This window comes from Nilaparvata lugens, unplaced genomic scaffold, assembly GCF_014356525.2.
Source record: "Nilaparvata lugens isolate BPH unplaced genomic scaffold, ASM1435652v1 scaffold4083, whole genome shotgun sequence".
Classification (NCBI taxonomy): Eukaryota; Metazoa; Arthropoda; class Insecta; order Hemiptera; family Delphacidae; genus Nilaparvata; species Nilaparvata lugens.
Window position 1 is genome coordinate 1 of NW_024090531.1, and position 25,031 is coordinate 25,031.

The 25,031-nt window shown below is 34.2% G+C and overlaps 1 protein-coding gene across 1 annotated transcript; it reads left to right on the forward strand.

Moving 5' to 3' along the window:
- Window positions 1-1,923: 1,923 nt before the first annotated feature.
- Window positions 1,924-25,031, forward strand: LOC120355664 (the record flags this gene model as incomplete). Its single annotated transcript, XM_039444281.1, has 12 exons — window positions 1,924-2,003; window positions 3,320-3,476; window positions 5,440-5,594; window positions 6,797-7,057; window positions 8,211-8,249; window positions 9,545-9,761; window positions 10,474-10,577; window positions 11,095-11,222; window positions 12,748-12,801; window positions 14,380-14,697; window positions 18,626-18,775; window positions 24,830-25,031. Coding segments are annotated over 12 exons (1,865 nt in total), but the record flags the coding sequence as incomplete, so codon positions are not given.

Sequence of the window (25,031 nt, forward strand, 5' to 3'; positions counted from 1 at the left end):
ATTCTAAAAATATCAATCCCGTGCACCTCGAAGTCCAAACTTCAATTTTCCTTCTAAATTTTTCAGAATTCATGTTCAAATCTCATTCATGGGAATAAATACATACCATTCATGTTAATATAGAACTACTAGCCGCCAGGCTCGCTTCGCTCGCCATATCCGTCTAGCCAGGGGGCTCCGCCCCCTGGACCCCCCGACTGGATCGTCCAAGAATGAGATCAGCAGGCTCGCTTCGCTCGCCTGCATTTTTCATTTGAGCATTTTTATCATATGATAGAACAATCCAGTCGGGGGTCCAGACTAAACGTCTGGCAAAACGGATATGGCGAGCGAAGCGAGCCTGACGGCTAGTAATATAATATTCCCAGGATTGAAGTAGCAGTGCCCAATCAATTTTTCCGCGATAAATGCATTTAAATCTTCAACTTGGTGCCAACCTAACAAAGTCAACTCAACTTAATGCCAACCTGACAAAATTATTAATTTAGTTGCCAGCTAACAACTGTTTCGAAGAGGTACTCTATCTAGATTATAGTTCTATAGTAACATATGATATGGAAATTCCAATTATAATTAAGAGATTGGAGAAGAAGAATATACATGCTAAAAGACGAACTTTAAACCCTTAAAAACAACCCTTAGAGTTAAAATATTGCCAAAAGATTTCTTAGTGCGCCTCTAAAAGGCCAACTGAACATACCTACCAAATTTGAACGGTTTTGTCCGGTAGATTTTTAGTTATGCGAGTGAGTGAGTGAGTCAGTCAGTCAGTCAGTCAGTGAGTGAGTGCCATTTCGCTTTTATATATATATATAGAATATAGATAATCTGGAGAGACTACCACTTCGAAACAGACGGTTAAGATTGGCAACTAAATTAATAACCAGTCCAATATTTTCAGGCTGGCATCAAGTTGAGAAAAGTTTCTAACCCGATTTGAGCTCTGTCACTTCATTAGGTTAGCATCAAGTTGAAGAACTTATCTATTCTATGATAAAGGAAAGACTGGTTATACACGTACGGGATAGGAAAATTATGTTTGACAGATGTCATGTCTAAGCCACTGGACTGATTAACTTGACATTTTGCAAATATATTCTTAAATAACCGAGGTTTCTAAGCCTATTTCAAACTCTTCAAGATTCCCTCGGTCAAGTTTTCAGTTTGTCAAGTTTGGAATAGACCCTTGCGGAGCACGTTTACCTGCTATTACATATATAAAGATAGTTTTATAATCTATAATATAATGCCTGAAATCTTTTATTACTATCGTATTTCAAAACTTTAAAGTGAATGTGATGTTTTTTTTAACTTTAAAGTTTCATAAAACGATAGTAATACAATAATATGAAACCCATGATAATCAACATGAAATAATCTTTCCTACAGTTACGTTTAAAAGTGCCATTGCTGCACTGATACAAACGCAAAGAATCACTTTTCCGCTCTAGTGCGGGAAAAATTTTTCTGCACTCCAGATTTGCAACAGGGCCACGCAAATACTTAGTAGGTTATATGGAGCAACAGTGCAGCAAAATCAAAATGAGTTGGTAACAGTGACTGCTGTGCTGCTATAGTGAGCAGAGGTGCAACGAGCACAACGCGCTCTTATTATTATTTTATATATTATAACCAAGGACAACGAGGACTTTAGGATTTTAGGATTAAGGTTTTTATCAATAATAAAATTACACAGAAAAAAACTTTGATGCATTTCAGGCAATTTTTACCCATAATTAACACTTTTCATATTCAATGGTAACTGTAGGAAAAACTTAATGTGAAATACGTGCGCAAAGTTCCTCTGCTGCACTCAAGAAACCATTCCGCCCTCGCCTACGGCTCGGGCGTAAACGTTTCTTTCGGTGCAGCAAACTGTCACTTTGCGCACTAGTTGCACAAATAACTATTTATTGTTCACAGACCAGTTCGGAGAACATTTCTTTTGATACGGTTGGCAGCGCTAATGTAGAATCTGCAACTGGAAATTTACTCGATTCAAAGTGAGTACCTAATTTAATTTATTCAAAAATGGACTAAAACTTCACTGATGTGGCTCGAAAGTAAATCATGACATAATCTATTCAATCAATCAATAATATTTTATTCAAATCAACAAAATATACATAGAAGAAATTAAAAACGAAAAATCACAATCAAAAATAAATTTCTATTAAAATACAAAAACAGGCCTCATGGTGGGGTGTGCTGTAAAAAAGAAAGGAGGAAAAATACCTAGCCAACTATGGTTTCCCATGAAATAGGCAGGTAGAGGGTATAAGAGTAAGGGAAGAAGGGTGAAGAGGGGAAGAAAAGGGAAGTATTGGAGAAGAAAGTAGGAAAAAAGAAAAAAAATGTGCAAAAATTGTAAACGAGTCCATTTTATACAAATGTATCTAAAAGAATTATTGGCCTCGCAATACAGTAGTTTGAGCAGAAATCTCGAGATTCATCTATCTATCTGTTCATCTATATAAAAGCGAAATGGCACTCACTGACTGACTGACTGACTGACTGACTCACTCAGTCGCAGAACTAAAAATCTACCGGACCAAAAACGTTCAAATTTGGTAGGTATGTTCAGTTGGCCCTTTAGAGGCGCACTAAGAAATCTTTTGGCAATATTTTAACTCCAAGGTGGTTTTTAAGGGTTTAAAGTTCGTCTTTTAGCATGTATATTCTTCTTATTCTCTAATTATAATTGAAAAAAGGCCATACCATATGTTAATATAGAACTATAATATAGAGAGAGTAACCTCTTCGAAACAGTTGTTAACTGGTAACTAAATTAATAAATTTGTCAGGTTGGCATTAAGTTGAGTTGACTTTGTTAGGTTAGCACCAAGTTGAAGATTGAAATGCATTTATCGCGGAAAAATTGATCGGGCACTGCTACTTCAATCAGAGCTATTCCTGGGAATATATATTACTAGCCGTCAGGCTCGCTTCGCTCGCCATATCCGTTTAGCCAGACGTTTAGTCTGGACCCCCGACTGGATCGTCCTAACATATGATAAAAATGCTCAAATGAAAAATGCAGGCGAGCGAAGCGAGCCTGCTGACTCATTCTTGGACGATCCAGTCGGGGGTCCAGGGGGCGGAGCCCCCCTGGCTAGACGGATATGGCGACCCCCTGGCAAGACGGATATGGCGAGCGAAGCGAGCCTGACGGCTAGTACGTCGATATGAAAGTGAAAGTTACTGTATGTCAAGGTTTTTATTGCTAGTTTAGTTTTTCTACTAATCTTAGAGTCTATGAGGAAGTGATGATAGCATCATTTTATCTAATGTTGGTAATCAATTTCATCTGAATTTTCAGTGAGGACGATTTCTATGAATCGTATGGAATAAAGGTGTTGCCAAGTTTTCTGGAATTCACAGCTGTTTTCGACGGTGAGAAGTTCAGTAAAGAAGTGGTCATCAGAAATATTAGTAAAAAGAGTGTTGAAATCTACCTGAAGCAACCGATTTCCATTGTAAGTTGACACTTTTCAAGCCATGATAAAAATATGAGTTTCACATTAAATTTAAAGATCGATTAAATGACAAGCTCTGATGTTATTCACAAGGAATGCTAACCGTTTAAAGTGAATCCTGTAATTGTATCAACACTAGTAGTTCTGTGAACAGTAGACCTCGCGCAGTTATAAACCACAGCCTCCTCTTATACTGTCTAGAGTAAATCTTGTCTGTATGTCGTGTCGGCGAGTTATCGGTGTGAAAACGACTAATGGCTGTTGGGGTTGGTGTATCAAAGATTCTAACAACAAAAGCTAATCTCCTTCAAGACATACTGGCAACAGGTCAACCAGTGTTCAAAGCAGAGAAAGGTCGAGAGACAATACTATGTTATTAATTGCATGCCTTATTGAATGCAATCAATAGTTCATTTAAAAGTGCATAAAAATTGCATTCAATGAGGCATGAATTGATAGTCCACATGACAGCTGATTTTTTACCAAGTTACATTAAGGTTGTGCATTCAATATTTTTTTTTCAATTTTTTTTTCTTTTTCTATTGGACAGGTTCTTAGGACATAATCTATGCAATTGAAATATCTTGTCCTTCAAGACATACTGGCAACAGGTCAGACCGAGTTCAAAGCAGAGAAAGGTCGAGTGAAAATACTATGTTATTTTAGTTATTAATTGCATGCGCTATTGCATGCAATCAATAGCTCATTTAATAGTACATAAAAATTGCATTCAATGAGGCATGCAATTAATAATCCACACAGCAGCTGATTTTTTACCAAGTTAGATTGTGATATTAATTGCATGCAATTAATAATCCACTCGACAGCTGATTTATGTTGAATAATTCTATAGTCTGATTAATCCTTTCTTCAGATTAGATGATATATATAGTGATATCGGAGTATGGAGGAAATTCCTTCTCCTTTTATATTATCCTTAAAATGCAAAATTTCAAAAAACCTTGTGTATACATAGACGCGCAGTTAAAAAAGGAATATTCCTGCCAAATCTCATAGAATTCTATTGACGCGTTTGGCTGTAAATGCCAACAAACAGACAGATAGACGAAAGAGATAAATCTGAGTTAAAACATAGACGTCACTACGTTCGGTCGATAATTTTGTTAAAGATGATGGTTTCTTGATTCATTCCGAGCTGAGATGTATTAACACACTTTTTTCTATGTTTTTCACACGACATGCAGTCAATTTGCGTGACCAAATCTGACTGCATGTCGTGTGAAAAACATAGTGTCTCATTTTGTTGCAATGAACCAACGAGATTGAGATTCTCATCGTGATCAAAAGTATAATATTGATGTTTTTTCCATGACGAACACTATAACAGAAACTACAGCTTAAAAAATTGTATTCAAAGCCTTTCTCTGTGATGACACAACATGCATGATGAGAATGTGTGTACACACATGTTGAACTCACTTGTCCTGTCGTTAGTGGCCACCCTGTACCTACATTAACGAAATAACTTACATTTCCATCAATAGCCAATCGAATGTATTGATGAATTTGCATGAAATTAATTTCTCTGCTGAAAATATTGGTACATATAGAGTCAAAAATATTATCAGAGGCCCAGAAATTGATCAGTTGCGACCTGGAAACTCTGACACCAGACCTGAGCCAGCCAGGTCACTGGCTGCTCTACAGTAGATCACTATCATTGCTTCAGTTTTTTAATACTAGTCTATCGATGTATTGTTCTGTTATATAAACCCTAAACCCCTGATTTAGTTTCGCTAGGAATGCGTCATGCGTGTGAGGTTATTTTGGAGGGATACCTCATGCTTCAATGTATTTTGGTGCATGTATTATCAATAGACTAAGTATTTGAATAGTTTTTGTTCTCATAATTGTAATGTATTATGTTGATTTGAAATTGAGAATTTGTTTTGAATTATTAACTTATTTTAACTAATTTATTAATTTACTTATTTATTTCCAGGCTTTCCAAATAATTGATAATGGCACCAAAATTTCCCTGGCCCCTGGGTTATCAGTCAAAAGAACAGTGGTTTTCCAATACAGGCCTGATACTCTGTTGTCCAGTTTTTTCACTATCAGAATAAAAGATGCGCTCATTGAAATTCCAATATTCTTGTAAGTAATGTAACTTTATTAGTTTTATATCTTCTCTCACTGTATCTTTTTACTATATTAACTCCATTTTTCCATTCAATAGACGTACGCATCTTGATTAGTGGATGACCTAATGACAGTATTTGATAACATTGGTGTAGCTTTTATCCAATAAAGCAGATAGCGAATTCCTCCGCAACGTATATTTTGACGCAAGGTCAAAATATAATTGATTGACAAAATATTTCATCTCAATTATGAAGGTGTAATTGATTTCATTCAATTATGAAATATTTGAAATGAGGCTGTTATGTGCATGAGCCTGCTGTGCATTTAGTCATTATAGTACAGTATTTGTATATACAATGTGTCATGAATAAATAAAATATAGTATATCTCGCACCTAGAGCAGAAAATTAGATTTTTCCGGCTCGAAATCAGTTTTCAAGTCCGAGGCCGTAGGCCGAGGACTAGAAAAGATTGAAGGCCGGAAAAACATTTTTGTCCGTGGTGCGAACGCTATTTTTCGCCACACACAAAAATAAACAATATATATTATGAGAATAGTTGTTTACTAAGCACTTCCGAAAGCAGAAGTGGAAGGTGATAGCTCTAGCAAATCTGAGGTAATCTGAATATCAGGAAATTGTCCAAGTATTTTTATTTTTTATTCTGATTTGTCTAAATAACCTAAAAGATTATGTTCAATTATGTGGGAGGTAGAGTTTATACTTTTTTATTCTTTCAAATGACAATAAGATGATATTATTATAAATGTTTCAATTATTGAATAATGAACACAAATAATGAAAAGTTTTTTAATCAGCTGTTTTTGATCACCTTTCTTAGTTCCATGTTAGCGGCTGGAAAGGGTACTCTTTCCGGCCTAGGCCGGAAAGAAACCTGTTCTGACGTCAGACGAGAGTCGTCTGTAAACAATGTCTTTCAGATCTATGTAGGGACTGGAAAACAGCTGCTTTCTGTGCAATGTTGCGAAAATTTTTTGTTAATCAATTATGATTTCTGCATTGTTAAAAGACGATCTAGCAACAGAGCAAAGCGAGAAAAAGATAGCGCTACCGGTATCTGCTTTGTTGAATGCTAGACAAGGATAGCAATACCATTGCTAATCAAACACTGCCATTATAACTTGGACCTTACTATAGTCTAACTAACAACATGTCTTGCAACTTTCCAATTAACTTTCAATTTTTCTCCCACAGTAAACGAGTCCACACAAAGTTCTCGGTCACTCCGGCGAATCTAGACTTCGGAAAAGTGGACGTCGGATCTCCATTGGTCAGCAAAAATGTCAAAATGGAAAATCTAGCAGCCGTCGCTGCCCAATACAAAGTTGTAATTGGTCCCAATGAGAATCACATACAAGTGATACCATCCAAGGGCTTCATTCGACCCAATGAGACGCATATGCTAAGGGTGCAGTTTTATCCAACCGTCCCCGGACAAATTTATCATGTCATAAGGTCAGTCAATTGTAAGATAATACGACGTTGATGTTCATGATTTCAATTAGGAAGAAGTACCACAACATTTATCATAAAACCCTTCTTAAACATCGACTCGCTTTCTACCTTCAACTCAACATCCACTTCTCCGCTATGTTCTGGAGTGAATAGCCTACGTCATGCATTATTATCCACACTCTCTGCTATACTCTCTTCTCTAACACTCTCCACCTTGACCGCTCTACTATATCTTTTTCCTACAGTTACCTTGAAAAGTGACCATTCGTGCACTGATTACAGAACGCAAAGAATCACTTTTCCGCTCTAGTGCGCAAAGTATTACTTTGCATACTCTTGATACTTTGCGTATTATCTTACAGCCATCCCAATCAACTGTTGACATTGTTGGCGTGTATTTTGAATGCAAATTTGTTCTATCTATATTTTTTCTGATTTCGAAATAAATAAAAATGAGAACTCATTAAATCATACATTTTTAATGTTATTAATTATTCATGATTTTAAATAATATTTTTTTCATTCGTAAATATTGATTGGTTGAAAAATTATTTAGAAATTAAGATTTACTCAAAATTATTCAAATTTTCAAATAAATTGGATTAATTTAATTTTTAATTTGAATAAATTATCGATTATTAATTTTCAATTGGATTATCAAGCTTAAAATAAATTAAAGTTGTTATTAATAACAAAATTATACAGATGACAAACATTTGATGGATTTCAGCCATCATTTTACCCATAATCAACCACTTTTCATATTCAATGGTAACTGGAGGAAAAATTTAATGTGAAGTACGTGAGCAAAGTCCCTCTGCTGCACTCAAGAAACCATTCCGCCATCGCCTAAGACTCGTGCGTAAACGTTTCTTTCGGTGCAGCAAATTGTCACTTTGCACACTAGTTGCACAAAATAACTATTTCGAATAGATTTTTATGAATCATCAAAGTTGTAAAGTATCTTTTGAAACACTCTGTATTTCGTTCCTTTCGGTTTAAAGTTGTGTTGAATAAATTTTATTCTTTGTGAATCATCAAAGTTGTAAAGTATCTTTTGAAACACTCTGTATTTCGTTCCTTTCGATTTAAAGTCGTGTTGAATGAATTTTTATACTTTTTATACATTGAAATTTTGAAATTTTATTTACAGTGTGATGCCCTCCTCTGCTAAGTCACAAGGGGATTGGAGGTGAGTGTACATCTTTTCTGCAAGTACCAGGTATTGTACCATCTATAAATATAAATTAATATAGAAATCTAAGTACCCTTTCAAAATTTTTCAGTCACAACATGTTTCGGCCATAATCAAGTCTTATATAGTTATTGTACCATCTATAACTTTTCAAGCTCTGAAACAATTCCTTATAAAATCTGTGGAATTTTTCGTTCATTAACTTTTATTTTCAAATTCTTTCCCATAAAAGAATAGTATATTGTAATCTACCGACTGCATGTCGCTATAGGCCTAAAAGTAAAAAAATCATATGAGAAGATTTAGTGAGGTCCACTATATAATTCTATTTTATATCCGCTTTTCAACTATTTTCAACGACACTACAGTCCAATTAGACTAATTAAAATACGGATTATTACTAGCAGTTCGTCATGGATATAGGTATATAGGTAGTGGAATAGATGAGTCTATTTTATAAATTCTTCTAAACCTTGGTCCTGAATTATATATACTCAAAATACTCAAACTTCAGGATTTAAAAACAGTATATTTTGCTTTGGTGCAATCCATATTAGAATATGGGATAACAATCTGGGGTGCGGCTTTCGATAGTCATTTAAATAACTTATTTATCACTCAAAAGTGTATTATTAAAACAATATTGAATAAACCTCGATTGCATCCAACGAATCTGCTAATTGAAGAATTTGATGTGATGACTGTAAGGCATTGTACTTGAAAAATTTAGCAAAATCTATAATAAAGTATAAAAACAAATTTTTATTAAATTATATAGTTCAATATGATTTAAGACCAAATACAACCTATAAATATAAAATTATAAAACAAAACTAACAGTAGTTAGAAGACAGCTCATTATATAAGTACAAGATTCATAAATGAATTGCCTTTTGATCTGGAAGCAAAAATTAATTACAAAATACTAAAAAATTGGATAAGAGAAAACTATTTCTTTTCAATTGAAGGCATAATCTAATTTTTCAAAGCATATTTTAAGGCGTGGATTATTTTTTTTCTCTATTATTGTATAAAACTAGGAAACAACCAATGTAACTAGCTGATTGCAACTCTCACCAGCGGGCAAGGCTTGATTCCTTTTGCTGGTGATGCCGGATTACCATTGAGAATCTAATTATGATTTTGGTATTATTTATGCTTAATTTTCATTTTAATTATTTTATACTTTTGATTATAAAATTATGTATTTTCTTTTATTATATTTTGAATATGTATTTATTGTATGGCAAATAAATGATTTGATTTGATTTGAATTAATGTTGTTTGTTCAGACAGAAGCACGACATATTCTGCACGATTACGCTGGAAGCAGATATTATAAAGCCGTCTCTGGTTGCCATCCACCCCAACACAACGGGCGAGTTCACACTGTGCGACTTTCCGCTGACATTCTCGTCCACCACACGCTACGACACAGTCGCCGTTTGTAACACCTCTGCGCAGTATGCCACATTCGTGGTGCTCGGCGAGATGATGAACACCCTTTTTGTGAGTATAGCCTACATCTATTATCGCATTATTTGATTTCATTTCATTCACTGACCTATATAATACAAGAAGAGTTATGATTGATTTGTCAAATTTATAAAACAAGAAAATGTGTGCTATCTTCTTAAACCTCTAATTTGATATTTTTAATATTATTCATTGCTTCACTGATTGGTTTTTGTGTCATTTAATAACGGTTACAATTTAACAGACTTTTGTGCTACCGGGCCTATATCTTCTGTTAACGAGGGTACCGGTAATTAATATGGTGATTCTATTGAGATGATAAAAACAGTACCACCTATAGTCATAATAACTATAGTAGGTACTAACAATACTATTGGACCCGTTTTGGGCGTAAGTTAGCCTGTGGTACTTCAATGTAACTTGTATAATTCTGAATGATTGAATAAATGAATAAATATAAGTACCTACAATAAGTATGTTATCAATAATAACACTCTAGGTTAGAATAAGAGAAGTTAATACTTTTGAGCCGCAGCCGACGATACTGCAACCTTGTAAAATTTTGTAGAGATGCTACTTTCTCAAATTTTTAATTCAACCAGAGTGTATAAGCCCATTCAATTCAATATTTATTCACTTGATTCATACATAGAAAAGCTCATATATTTATTTTCGGTTTGCAAATAACAATTTAATGAACTCCTTACAATATATTTGCAGTGAATAATGATAAGCTTTTTTTTAGGAATTGAAATCGGCTAGAAAGATAAATTCGAACTATAAGATGTTTTCCGTTCAGCCCACCGAAGGCAGAATTGCTCCATTTGAAGAAATAGTATTGAAAATCATGTGAGTCAAGTCATGTTATCAAAAATTTCATTGATACTGATTAATCAGATCATCACAAGAGTAGGTACAACACTTGAATAATATGTGTCTACTCATCTAAGATTTAAAATAAAAAGGTTAGTTTCCCATAATTTTATTTCAATATCAGACAAAGATTAATTCCAAGATGGTCAAGGTTGTCATAAATATTACAATTAGGCCTATAGCAATTAAAATAGAATTATTATTTGAACTTTAGTTTACATTACATCAGTTCTTAATATAATAATAATAATTATAAAGCTCTATTTATATACTTAAAAGAACAAAAGCCTCTCTTATAAGGTATATATGTGGTTGACAACAAATGCAATTTCAAATAAATCACATTATACTATTTTCAGTTTTCCAATTCAGAGTCCTTCAGTTCTTAATATTTGAATATATTTTTTTTTGTTCTGTTTCCCTTTTAACTCCACCTGTTAACAATTGTATATGAGATAAATATGATTTTTTTGTTATTTTTTACTGGATCTAGCTACAAACCATCAATTGAAAATGAAGAGAAAGGCTGGAAGTATGTAGAAGAGAACTGTCTACAGAAGTCTCATTTCTGTTTCTTCAAAATTGTAATGGTTGAAGTAAAGGACCATATTGATTTTAATGGTATGTAAAAAATAAGCTTATATATACCTTATCATTGAGGATTTTAATGTATGTGAAAGAAGTACTTATAGCCTAGCTCACCTTATGATGGTTACCATTGATGTTTGCTATAATTTATTTTGTTTTCACAATCTGGAAAAATATTACAAATAATTAGGTTTTCCGGCGAAAATTTTTATTTGGATTTTAAGGGACTAGAGACTGCAATTTTTTATCCCTCATGGGGAAGTTTCCATGCAAGAAAATGTTTCCTGTATATAGTGAGGTCCACGTTATAATGGCAGTGTTTGATTAGCAATGATATCGCTATCCTTGTCTATCATTCAACAAAGCGGATAGCGCTATCTCTTTCTCGCTTTGCTCTGTTGCCAGATTGTCTTTTAACAATGCAGAATTAATAATAAATTAACAAAATAATTCAACTTAATTATGTGAATTCATAATTAAATTATTGAAGAATATAATTTCTTGCTTGATAAAATATAATTGATTTTTTTTAACGAGAATAAACAGTAAATATTACATTAATAAACCTGTATCAGCTACCGTCTATAGAAGGGATTGACAAGACAGAGGTTTGGCAACGTTGTTCTCCTACCTTTTTCTACTGCCATTACAACGTGAACCTTACTATAGCTGCCTTATCTGGAATGATTACCATTGATATTAATTTGCTGTAATTTATTTTGTTTTCACAATCTTGAAAAATATTACAAATAATTAGGTTTTTCGGTGGAAATTGTTATTTGGATTTTAAGGGACTAGAGCCTACAATATTTTTTTTCTCCCTGATGGGGAATATCTCATGCAAGGAAATGTTCATTGTTTAGCTTACATAATCTTTACTTACTTACTTACTTACTCGTTGGCTCTACAGCTCATTCAGAGCCTTGACCTCCTTCAAAAAGCCTCTCCATTCGTCTCTATCGGCAGCCTTACTTCTCCATCCCCTGTTACCCAGCTTCCTAATGTCGTCCTCCACATCCTCCAGCCAACGCTTTTTCGGACGTCCTCTCAGCCATCTCCCTCCTGGGTTGTTCCTGAAGACCTTTTCTACAATTCTAGAGTCACTCATCCTCTCAACGTGTCCCAGCCAACTCAAGCGCCTCAGTTTGATCTCGTCAACAATTTGACATTTCTGGTACAGATCACGCAGCTCTTGATTTGATCGTATTCGTCATTTACCATTAACACTATACTGGGCCAAATATCTTTCTCAAAACCTCACATAATCTTTGCTCTACATATTAATTTCATTGTGATCCTCTGTTTTAAATTCTTTTGGTGTGTTTCGAACTACCGATATTTATTCATTTATTTGTGGATACAATTATTACAAATAATATAAATATGATCGGGAACGAACAATAGGCCTGGCTCAAAACTTATTCCCAAATTAATAACATGTCCGAAAAAATAGGTTATGTTTGAAAGTTCAAATTAAACTTTTGTCTAAAAAATATTTATTATTATATAGTTATTTTGAAAGCACCTTTTCTCTAATAATTTATTTTATTTATTACAGGTCACGAACATACCTCCAAAACTGATACTAGTAGCAGTATTGACGATGAAGCAGGTAAATATTACTTCTGTTGTTAAAACAATTCTTGGCATGTTTAAAAAAATTAGTTTTATGAACACTTTCGTGATACATGTCGATAACCCTGACAAACTGATGAACTATGTGGATAGTGATAGAAAATATGAAACTGACCTCATCTGAATCATTTCCTCTTGTGAAAAATCCAGACTCAAATGTCCTGTTGTTTATAATTGCTCTTTTGTCAGAAAGATCACATGAAACTATTTTAGTTTTTTGATGACTAAAAAATTTTATTATTTGTTCAATATTTCAATTTTCAACATATTGTATCAATTCATTTGATAATTCGATGATATTCATTTGCAAAAGGAAGTGAGTCACAAAAACATAATAAATAAAACAAGACATTTATATATTATTATTACTGCCGGCGCACAAGTTGTTCTTTTCCGGTAATTGTAATTGAGAATATTCATCTATCAATTTGTTAATAATGTTCATGACAAATTAATAAATTTGAATTTATTAAAATCATACAAAACTCCAATGCAAATTAAATTTCCTTCTGCACTGCCAACAAAAGAGAAAACTTAATAATATTGTCATCAAAAGTAGATGCGAGTGTATGGATTGATCTAGAATTATTATGTGAATATTTATGATAAAAACAAATGAATTTATTAATAAAGAGGATATGAATCTGTTACTTTACACTGCGATATAAATGCATAAGCGATATTGATTACGTTGAATAAAATTATGATAGACAAAACGTCTCTCCCTATTCACAGATTCAGCATCAATATTGACCCAATTTCCAATCACTTGTTATTGAATTCACACGGTCTCAATAAGACCACATTAATGATAATTAGTTTTGTGACAAATAACGAATAATTTCATAAATTTCACCAAATTATCTTTATTCTACAATAAATAAAAATACCATGTGCACTTTTCAATAGGCTGCACTAGGATTGCGTCAAGGAAGGGTTTGTCTTGAAATAATTAACAAAAACAAAAACAGTACCTTTTGTAAAAAATGCAATATCTCCTTTTGTCTTCATCCTACTTGAACTGTTGATATTAATATCTTTTAAATAATTTTATCTTTTCTCTGCACAATATTTGTTTTATTCTTATGATTCTGCTGTTCTAAAGTTTCTATTGTAATATTATTAGTTAAATTTAACCTAAATTTTCTGCATTATTTCGAAATAATTATGATTTCTCTACATTTTTTCAACTCTCACTAGCGGGCAAAGATTTTCTTTTTGCTGGTGATGCCTAGATTTTATATATTTTTTTAATTTTATTCAAGTATATGTATGAGTAATAATGTTTATTTAATTATATTTCTAATGATATGTCATATTATGAAAAGTTTGTAATATGTTTTGAATATTCTTATTGGCAATTGGCAATAAAAGAAAAAAATGAAAAAATTTAGGTTAACACCATATGTGGCTCAGGGCCACGAAACGCGTCCGTCAAACAAGTAAACGATGAGTACTATTGTGAACGTGCAAGATTAATATTAATTATTTTAGTTATTTATTTACAAGATAAAAATACAATATTATGTTAATAATTTCTGTTTCGTTTGATTAGATGTTTACAACAAAGATATGCTACGCAGTTACGACTCGGCCAACTTTAGCAGCACTCAGGGCTTCCGTCTGTGTCTTCACGGCCTGTTCACGTCGCCCGTGCTTCATGTGACGCCTGCGCGACTGTCGTTCACCGGCCTGCGACTGGGCGGCGGCGACGACTCGAGTCGCGCGACTGTCACAGTCGCCAACCGGTCGCTGTTGTCGCTCGGGTGTCGCGCGGTTGCGCAGAGCTATGTGCGCGTCACGCCTGCCCTGCTCTTCTTGGAGGCGGGTGCCTCTGTTGAGATCGAGGTGGCTGTTGCCGCTCATGCTATTGGTCAGTCCAGTCATTTATTCATTTATACAATAGAATAACCATATAGAGAAACAATAACGTAAGTAGATATCCCATGGTATAGGGCGTTTATGTCGCAACTTTTACTGTTATCTCAAGACGATTACTGTTGATTATTGTCGAATTTTACTGTTTTGTTGGGGTGAAAGTGCATGAACGGCACAATATGAGAGACTACCAGTGTCACAAAGCTTCACGGGAAAGAATTACATGAACTACATAAAGAATTACATAATCGTCATCGCGGTATTTATGTATATAATATGTAGGCTACGATCCCTGGTTTGTGATTTCCCAAAGGTTCGGTGGGCGTCCAGCCACTATTATATGGACGCGGTTACATGAAACGTTATATCAATTTCACCAATTTTTCACTTTGACTTTTTCACCTGATAAAAAGTGTTTGATTTTCACATAATGTGTGTTGACTGGTATCCAGAGTATGGATATCAACATTAGACATCCTTTGGATATCTAATAGATATCTACTACAGTTATAACCGGAAATTGATCCATATTAGAATATCGATAGGATATCCAAACATATCCCGATGTGGATATCCATGTGAATGTATCACATGGATTTACGATATACACATGGGATATCCATGAGATATTGTGTGCTGTCTGGGTAGCGGCTTGAGATAACAGTAAAGGTTGCGACATAAACGCCCTATACCATGGGATATCTACTTACGCTATTGTTTCTCTATGATATAACTCAATAGATATTTATTCGGAGGAGACGATAAGCCGTTGGTGCCGACTACCTAAAAAGTAGTCATCATCACTCATCATCATCCCTCTCACTCATTACCCACGCACAAGCCTGAGATCTCATGTGAGCATCACCCTCAGTATTATTACTATTATTTATTAATTGAGTGTGTAACTGAAGAATGTTAAAGTGACACAAAACCTGGATAATTATATTTGGACTGTTGTATAAATTAGAATTGGAACCGTTGTGGGCGTGAGCCTGTGTTACTTTTCTGTGAATTCTGAATTATTAAATGAATAAATAAATCATTCAACACAGTATCACCAGTGGGCAAAAGTTATCTTTTTGCTAGTGATGCCTAGAAATTTCATAATAGTTTTTCTTCTCTCATGAATATGCATGTATGTGTAATTAATTATATTATTAACATTTAATATTTATTTTTGCTTGTGTATGTATGTGTATGAGTAAATATTGTTTGTTTTCTTTCTGGCAATAAATGAATTTGATTTGATTTGAGTATCACATACATAATAGATTTGATTTTCAGAAGGACATTTTCGATCAAGATACCAAATAATTTTCAATCAATAGAATAACCGGTATATAAAAAGTTTTGAGAAAATTATGAGTTCATCATACATTCACCCATCAGTAATTTATTCTTTCATTATTAATAGGCCTGATATTCAATCTAAGCCCAGTCTCCGCCAAAAACAATACTCTTACCCAAAATTTCATTCAATCATCTACCTAATTGAAGAATATTTCTATATATATTATTATATATATACTAGGAAATAGTGAAATAGTGATAACTACATTCATTCAATTCTCATTGTCCGTTTATCTCATTATTAACTTAAATGAAAAAGACTAAGAAATTGTCAAACACCACAGATTTATTGATAAGAGAATACTCATTGACCTAAATGAAAAATATTTTCCACTAGGAAATAATGAAATAGTGATAACTACATTCATTCAATTCTCATTGTCCGTTTATCTCATTATTAACTTGAATGAAAAAGACTAAGAAATTGTCAAAAACCACAGATTTATTGATAAGAGAATACTCATTGACCTAATTGAAAAATATTTTCCACTAGGAAATAATGAAATAGAGATTACTAAATTCATTCAATTCTCATTGCCCGTTTATCTCATTATTGACTTAAATGAAAAAGACTAAGAAATTGTCAAAAACCACAGATTTATTGATACTTAGAAAGACCGGTTTCGGTTATTACACCATTGTCAATCTGTGATAACAGAGATCTCTGAGTTTATCAGAGATTAACAATGGTGTAATAACCGAAACCGGTCTTTCTAAGTACCTAGGTATCAATAAACATGTGGTTTTTGACAATTTCCTAGTCTTTTTCATTTAATATGAATAATTACCACAATATCAACTTCTCAACTACACAAAAAGTCATTATTAACTATACAGTTATTATATATACAATTCCACCAATATTTCGATTTAAATTTGTTGTAATTAATAATCTTCTAATGTGTTACCCTTCTCTTCCGTTTTCTTGGCTAGCTGGCAAAAACATTAATTTTTTATCAATAGATTGTATTCTTCACAAAACTTCATTGTATAATTGTTCTCAAATCACTGCATCTTTTCATTCACACATGCAAATGCAATATATATAAATGAATTTTTTCTCAAAAATTAAGATCTCATGTAAAATTGAAAATATATTTTCTGGGATTTTTCAAAAGGGTGATGAAATGAAAATGAAATGAAATGAAATGAAATGAAAAAATTCTTTATTAGGCAGAGTTAGGACTTTTAAGTCCTCTCTACCACTCAACCTCAACATAACAAATGCAATTGAATAAAAAAAAATACAGTGTAACTTAATATATAAATAAAAATACATTGAATAATATAGCTACAAAATAGAAACATAGTTGGAACAAAACAGTCAATCTGCATTTAGACTAAAAAAAATCAATGATATAATTCAAGAAACAATAGTAAAGAATTATCAATATAATCATTCATACAACATTCACACAGCCACCAGACCAGTTCCAAGCGCCAACCACACGCTACCCCCGCAGCCCGCCAACAAAATCTGCTTGACCTCCACCCAAAGCGAGCACACCCATCAATGGCCGGACAGAAGCAGGATGATTATTCCACAGCCTACAAAACCAGTGACAGGAATGATCTCTCAAAAGTCGTTGTTCTATGAATGGGAAAAGCTAGCAGCAAGTTGCCATGCCTTGTTGCACGTTCACCGATCTCAGACAGGAATCGAAGCTCTCAGACAGAAAGATGGAGATTGGGTTTTGATTATTGAGGTGAAGCAGAGTCAATATGTGCAAAGTACGAAGATCATTCAATTTTAGGAGAGATAGTTGTACATAAAAGGTGTACATGATCAAATTGTCTAGCATTGAAAATAAATCGAATACAATAGTTCTGTGTACGCTGCAGTCGGTTAGAGAGCCAACAGTCATGTCGTTCATGACAGTGTCGCAGTAGCTGAAGTGAGGCAGCACAAGAGTCTTGACCAGCATGATCTTGATGTTGAGTGGAAGAAACAGGGCAAATCGTTTCAAGCTATGGATGCAAGCAAACAACCCTCTTACAAACAATCTCAACCTGATTGAGCCATGAGAGAGTGTTTTAGAGATAACAAGACCAAGGTTTTTAACACTCTCAGAATACTCCAACTCAATGCCATTCAACCTCAACCTTGGAACATTCTGAGCTCTGAATCGGTTATGAGTCACAATGATACTCTGTGTCTTACCTTCATTCAATCTCAATGCATGATTATATGCCCAGCCACTAATAGCATCAATATCAGAATTCATCTGCTCGACACATGCATCAGACTCACCTGCAGAAAAATGTTTATAGATCTGAAGATCATCAGCATACAGATGAAATTTGCAGTGTTTTAAGGGTACCTAGTGAATCTGGAATGTTTGTCAATGTAACAAATAGAATGTAACTGATGTTAGTGGGCTCATTCAGACACATAGTAAGAACTACACTAAAAATTCAACTCATCCCATTCCTAATTACTAATTTTAATTTTTCTAGAAACATTTTAAAGGGTAGTTGAATTGAAATGCTTGTCAATTGCTTGTCAGTACCTGCACTGTTCAGAAAATAAACATAAATATTTTTAGCTAATTTGATAATTATTATTTTTCTAGGCACTTTCAAGAGAGTAGTGAAACTGGAATGTTTGTCAATGGAGAATGTAACTGATGCCAGCGGCCAGAAAGTGATCGGCGAAACCAAATTCATAGTGGTGGGGAATGTGGAAGTATGCACTAAGAGGCCACAGCCCAAACTGAACTTAGGTCAGTTCAAATTAATACTTTTGAATACAATCGTTCATATAATTAATTGAACATTCCAAATACGAGTAGATTTAGGAATCTTTTATTAATTCATTAATGTATTGATGTATCTTGAGGCTAGTGAAGATCTACAAAATGAAATTAAAGTAACCAAGAGTGATAAAGCAATGATAATTTGAATTTTGTTTAATAGCAAAGAGTGAATTAATAGTAAGCAGTTTGTGATAGAGAACGATAATATTGAAGGAAATAATAAAGTAGAGCCTGGTTTCACAGCAGCCGGTTAAATCTTAACCGTGATTAATTTCACGAGAACCAATCAGAGAAGGCGTTTTTGAAAAGACGGCTTAACTGATTGGTTCTTGTGAGATTAATCACTGTTAATATTTAACCGGCTGTTGTGCAACCAGCACTAGATTGTACAGTATATTGAAATCTCTTGAGTATATTACCTTTAACTCCTGAACATGAAATCCATTGCTGAAGGCAAAAATAAATATTCGGAAGAACCGACAACCGTACAAATTTTCTTTCATTTTCTTTCTTATCGGCTTGTTAATATTTCATACATCACAAGATATTGATCATAGTCATAATATAGTTGCATATTTTTAGCCTATATATTTTTTATTATTATTGTATTTTTCATAACTTTAAAGTGAAAAAAACGCTCACAAGCCACACTAAAGAATGTGTGAGTGTTTTTCAACTTTAAAGTTATATAAAAATGGAATAGTAATAATATTAGTGAAAACAAGATGGGTAGCCAACAAAGATTTTTTATGATAATTTGAAATACTCCTCATATTTTTTCAATTAACTTAGTATAATTATTTAAATATTCAATGTTCTACTGCATTTGGATTGTTTTAGTTATTTAGGGATAAAATTGATTAAATATGATAGACTATATGATTTAATTTTTTTGTATATTCTATAATTTATTATGTATTGACTATTATCATAGAGTAAAGATACAGTTTAATAGTAAATATACATATGTACGGTATCAGTTGTCTATGCTATTATATAGTGAGAGCCACACGTTATAAAGTCAGAGGAAATGATAGGACACACAGTTGCCAAGCTCTTTTTTTCTGTCGCCTCCTAGAGTGGATAGCTTGATATGAGTCATTCCGGTATAACTGATGAAATATTAATTGTTGATTATTGTGAATAATGATCAATTATATTTCAAGTGATTTATTACTGTATATCCGTTGTTGTTTGTCCATCTTGTTTTCAGTGGAATTATTACTATTGTATTCTTATATAAGTTTATAGTGAAAAAACATTCATATTCTTTGGTGTGGCGACGACCGTTTCGTGCTGGTGCTGCACATTCTCAAGCTAAACAGAAACATTCACCATCTTTTCATGATTTAATAATAGCTTAAATTTTCGTAATTGAGATAAAATATTCTATAGTGTGATTCACCTTATAATGGCAGTGGATAAAAATAGAAGAATAGCGATGCCGATTCTCTGCATTAATTAATTATATTTCTACACTGTCAAAAACATAATTGTCATCGTTGTGGACCTAGAAAAGGATAGTACCACCGGCTTTGTCGAATGATAGACAAGGATAGCAAAACCAAAGTTGATCAAATACTGTCATTATAACGTGGACCTCACTATAGTATTCCTTATTTTTAGGCATAGCCTTAAACGATTTGGCAACGGTGCAGTGTTGGAAAAGGATAGGGCAATCTGCTTTGTTAAATGATAGACAAGCTTAGCAAACCAATGCGGTTAATCGGTGCTTTATTCGTGGCCCACAAACGATTTGGCAACGGTGCAGTGTTTGAAAAGGATAGGGCAATCTGCTTTGTTAAATGATAGACAAGCTTAGCAAACCAATACGGTTAATCGGTGCTTTATTCGTGGCCCACAAACGATTTGGCAACGGTGCAGTGTTTGAAAAGGATAGAGCAATCTGCTTTGTTTAATGACTGACAGACAAGGATAGCAACCAATGTTAATCAGGTGCTGACTTAATAACGTGAATCTCACTATAGTTTTTGTTACCGCCAAGTAGTTACAATAACCGCCAAGCAGTTACAAGTAACCGGTAACCGCTACCTATAGTGTGGTCCACGTTTTAATGGCAGTGGATAAAGATAGAAGAATAGCGATGCCGATTCTCTTCATTATATTAATCATATTTCTACAAAATATAAAATTGAGAACTGTGTACCTGGCTCTGTTTCAATGCCATATAGAATATGGCCTTCAACTATTGGGGTCATGCTCCCTCAGTAAAAAATATACTTTTGTGTCAAAAGCGAGCTATTAGAGTTATGTTAGGAAAAAGTCCCAGAGAATCTTGTCAACCTCTTTTAATACAATTGAAATTATTAACGGTTTACAGCCTGTACATATTAACTGTTCTAATACATGTTAAAAAACCATATCAAACTATGATGAACGTGGTTATTCTTTGCACAGTTTTAATGTAAGATCTAGTCATATCATTAATGTCCCTCGGTGTAGTCTGAAAAAGACACAAGACCACTGGCTTGTGGGTGGTATAAAATTATATAATAGTTTACCTCTTTATGTAAGAATAGGTAGCTCCTTTCAATGAATATAAGTGTAGACTTCAAAGGTGGTTTCAGAAGAAACCTTTCTACTTTATTGCTGAATGAAACTGAGTTTGACATGTAGGCTGTGATTCTTGATTTAAACTGTGATATGGATGTTTTCTGAATGTATGTTTCTTGTTTGCTGTGTTCACCCAACTGTTGATCTTGACTAGAGATTTAATAAAAATGTGATGTTTATAAAACTGTAAGACTGAACTGAAATTAAGTAAACAATAACTTGGGACTGTAACTGAAAATGATTAATTGATTAATATTGTTTTATGTCTAACAATATGTAACTATTATTATTTTTTAATCTTTTTATTGACAATACTCTATGTTTGAACCAAATTCTTGAGTTAATAAAAAATTTATTTATTATTATTTATTTCATTTATTACATTGTCAAAAACATAATTGACATCTTTGTGGAGCTAGAAAAAGATAGTACCACCGGCTTTGTCAAATGATAGACAAGGATAACAAAACCAAAGTTGATCAAATACTGTCATTATAACGTGGACCTCACTATAGATCCAGCAGAGCTGTTTTGAAAAGTCGTTCACCACAAGGAACCGTTCTTCAAAAGTAGCCGTTCTCGAGTGTCGTTCACCACACCACTCACCACTCACCAGTTGATTCCCTCGTCTTGTTTTGTTATCGTTACGGCTGCCGGCTCCCAGTTGGATGTGTGTTGATTTCTAGTTTCTACTAGATTATTTTGAGCCAAGTGTTCTAGCCCTGTGTGTATTACCGCTTTAAGATGAACCTGAAACTGTTAATTGTTAGATAAAGTGCATAAAGACTATAAGGTAGGTACAGTATAATCAAGTTGTGCATGCTTCCCAAGTAGCCTAATGAGATCCCGTCTCTTTATGAAATACTGTTTGTTTCACCCGCTTGTTTGTTTACACCGCATTGTTGTATTGAACTTTATGTGTATGTTTAAATACCGTACTTAATTCTATCAACTAATGGTTGGTCTGGCTCTCCGATTGTTAATAAATGTAATCGCTTCAATTTGAGTTCAATCACTCTTGCCCGGCTCTACCGTTTAGAAGCTACTGTAGCCTACTCCGTGCAAAATAACTCTTGACTTGGAGGAATATGTGGCGCAGAGAATGGGAGGAGTTCAGCCAATTACTATGATGGATAGAGTCATAGGTAGAAGTTCAGTTGCGAATTTGCCAATTTGAAAACAAATTGATATTCCTTCTACTTTGTGATTAGAGTCAATCGGTCAGTCGACTGTAGGCTATCAGAGAGGAAACTCCGTGAGTTTAACACTGCCAATTTGAGGACAGTGAAGAAGTAAGTATTCCTTCTACTTTGTGATTAAAGTCAGTCGGTCAGTCGACTGAAGGCTTTCAGAGAGGAAACTCCTTGAGTTTAACATGAGCGCTTGAATACTCACTAGAAATTAGAGAATGCTGGCCGGTTCAGTACGGAAACATGACCTCTGTATGCCTTCTCTGCTGTGCATGTCCCTCACAAGTCAGAAGTAATTTTGTAGCCTACAGAGTATAAGTAACTTGGTATTACTATTACGCCACTACCTCCATAAACAAAGCCGTAGACGATCAATAATGAAATGACAATCAATTTGACGTAAACAATGACGTCATTTCCTATGACGTCAGCACAGGTAGGGCCCCTACACCAATGAAAATTTGTTGATTTCAGCTGATCTATATAACCTAGTGTTTCTATTGATGTAGGAGCCCTACCTGTGCTGACGTTACACAAATGCACAAATAATCTAGTAGAAATCAACACACATCCAACTGGGAGCCGGCAGCTGTAACGATAACAAAACAAGACGAGGGAATCAACTGGTGAGTGGTGAGTGGTGTGGTGAATGACACTCGAGAACGGCTACTTTTGAAGAACGGTTCCTTGTGGTGAACGACTATTCAAAACAGCCCACCCCGGTGGCCGTAACAGTTTTTTGACTTTCTGTCATGTTCTTCGTATTATAATAATAATAATTAAATTTTTGTCCATAAAGTGACCATGCAGGGCATGCTCACAAGAGATAAGTCAGAAGAAAAACATAAAAGCCAAAAAAGGCAAAAACCAGCAGCGGACATCACAGCGCCAAAATTAGTTGAAAATATCTACTCACCAGTGCACTGTCACATTCAAAGAATTCGTTAAGTGAGTAGAAAGGATTCTCCTGCAAGAAGTGCTTCAACCTTCGCTTTAGGGCAGCCACAGGTAGACTCCTCACTGAAATGGGCATCTTATTTATAATCTTTCCTGGCAGGTAGACCACACTGGATTGCGTCCTCCTCAACCTGCAGTATGGGAGATCCAGCCTTAATCTGTTTCGAGTGCCGTACTCATGGGAGTCTCCCCTGACAGGCTGGACCTCCAGGTCACCAAATGCATTCACAGCAAATCTGAAAATATACAGGCCATGAACAGTTAAAAGACCCTCTTGTACAAACAGTGGGCAGCAATGGGCAAGGTGTTCAGCATTGCACAAGATTCTAAGTGCCCTCTTCTGCAAAAAGAAATCATGTTTATATATACGTATTATATTCTTTGATTTGCTGAAGAATGTTAGTTAATTCAATCACAATAGTTTTAATTATAATATGTACAAAACATGAGAACATATTCTCAATCAACTTGGAAAAACTCGCTCTCCACTCACAGACTCAAGTCTTCGTGGAGAGTATTCACTGTTAAATGTTTAAATGAATTTTATAAATTTGTATTATGTTTTTGTGAATAAAAAGCTATTTGATTTGAGATATATACATGTAAATAACGTGAATCTAACTATTTAGTTTTTTGTTGACTGAGCGAAGTGAGGTCTAAGATTCAAGTCAACGGTTTGGCATTTCTCTTAATGTTTAAATGTTTATATGTTTATATGTTGCGCATTTACGGTGAAACGCAGAAATAGATTTTCATGGAATTTGACAGGTATGTTCCTTTTTTAATTGCGCGTCGACGTATATACATAAGGTTTTTGGAAATTTTGCATTTCAAGGATAATATAAAAGGAAAAAGGAGCCTCCTTCATACGCCAATATTACCTGAATTTGACCTGAATTTGTACAATATTTACCTGAATATTTACCTGAATTTGACAGGTATGTTCCTTTTTTAATTGCGCGTCGACGTATATACATAAGGTTTTTGGAAATTTTGCATTTCAAGGATAATATAAAAGGAAAAAGGAGCCTCCTTCATACGCCAATATTAGGGTAAAAATCAGACTATAGAACTATTCATCATAAATCAGCTGACAAGTGATTACACAGATGTGTGGAGAAGCCAGTCTATTGCTGTATTTCCATAAGGTCTACAGTTTCAATAAGGTACTTGTGGATGAGAATACTGCGTGAGGTCTACGGTTCACAGAACTACTAGTATTGTCATGTTTGAGATATACCTGTACACTCTAATCTCTTTGGAATGTCAGAATAATTATTAGTTTGGTGGTTTTTTGCAGGAATTAGTCCGAAAATCACTCACGAAGTGGGCTTTCTACCGGAGGAGGTGACTTTTGGGTCGCGTGATGTGAAGATGCCATCCAATGCAATCGTGGCTGTGAATGGTGGGTTGCCCCGTCTCTATAACCAATCAGATGTGGTCGCTTTTCCCAACGATATGCCCAAATCTCTGCGCACCCAGTATCCTGAGAAAGTATTCAG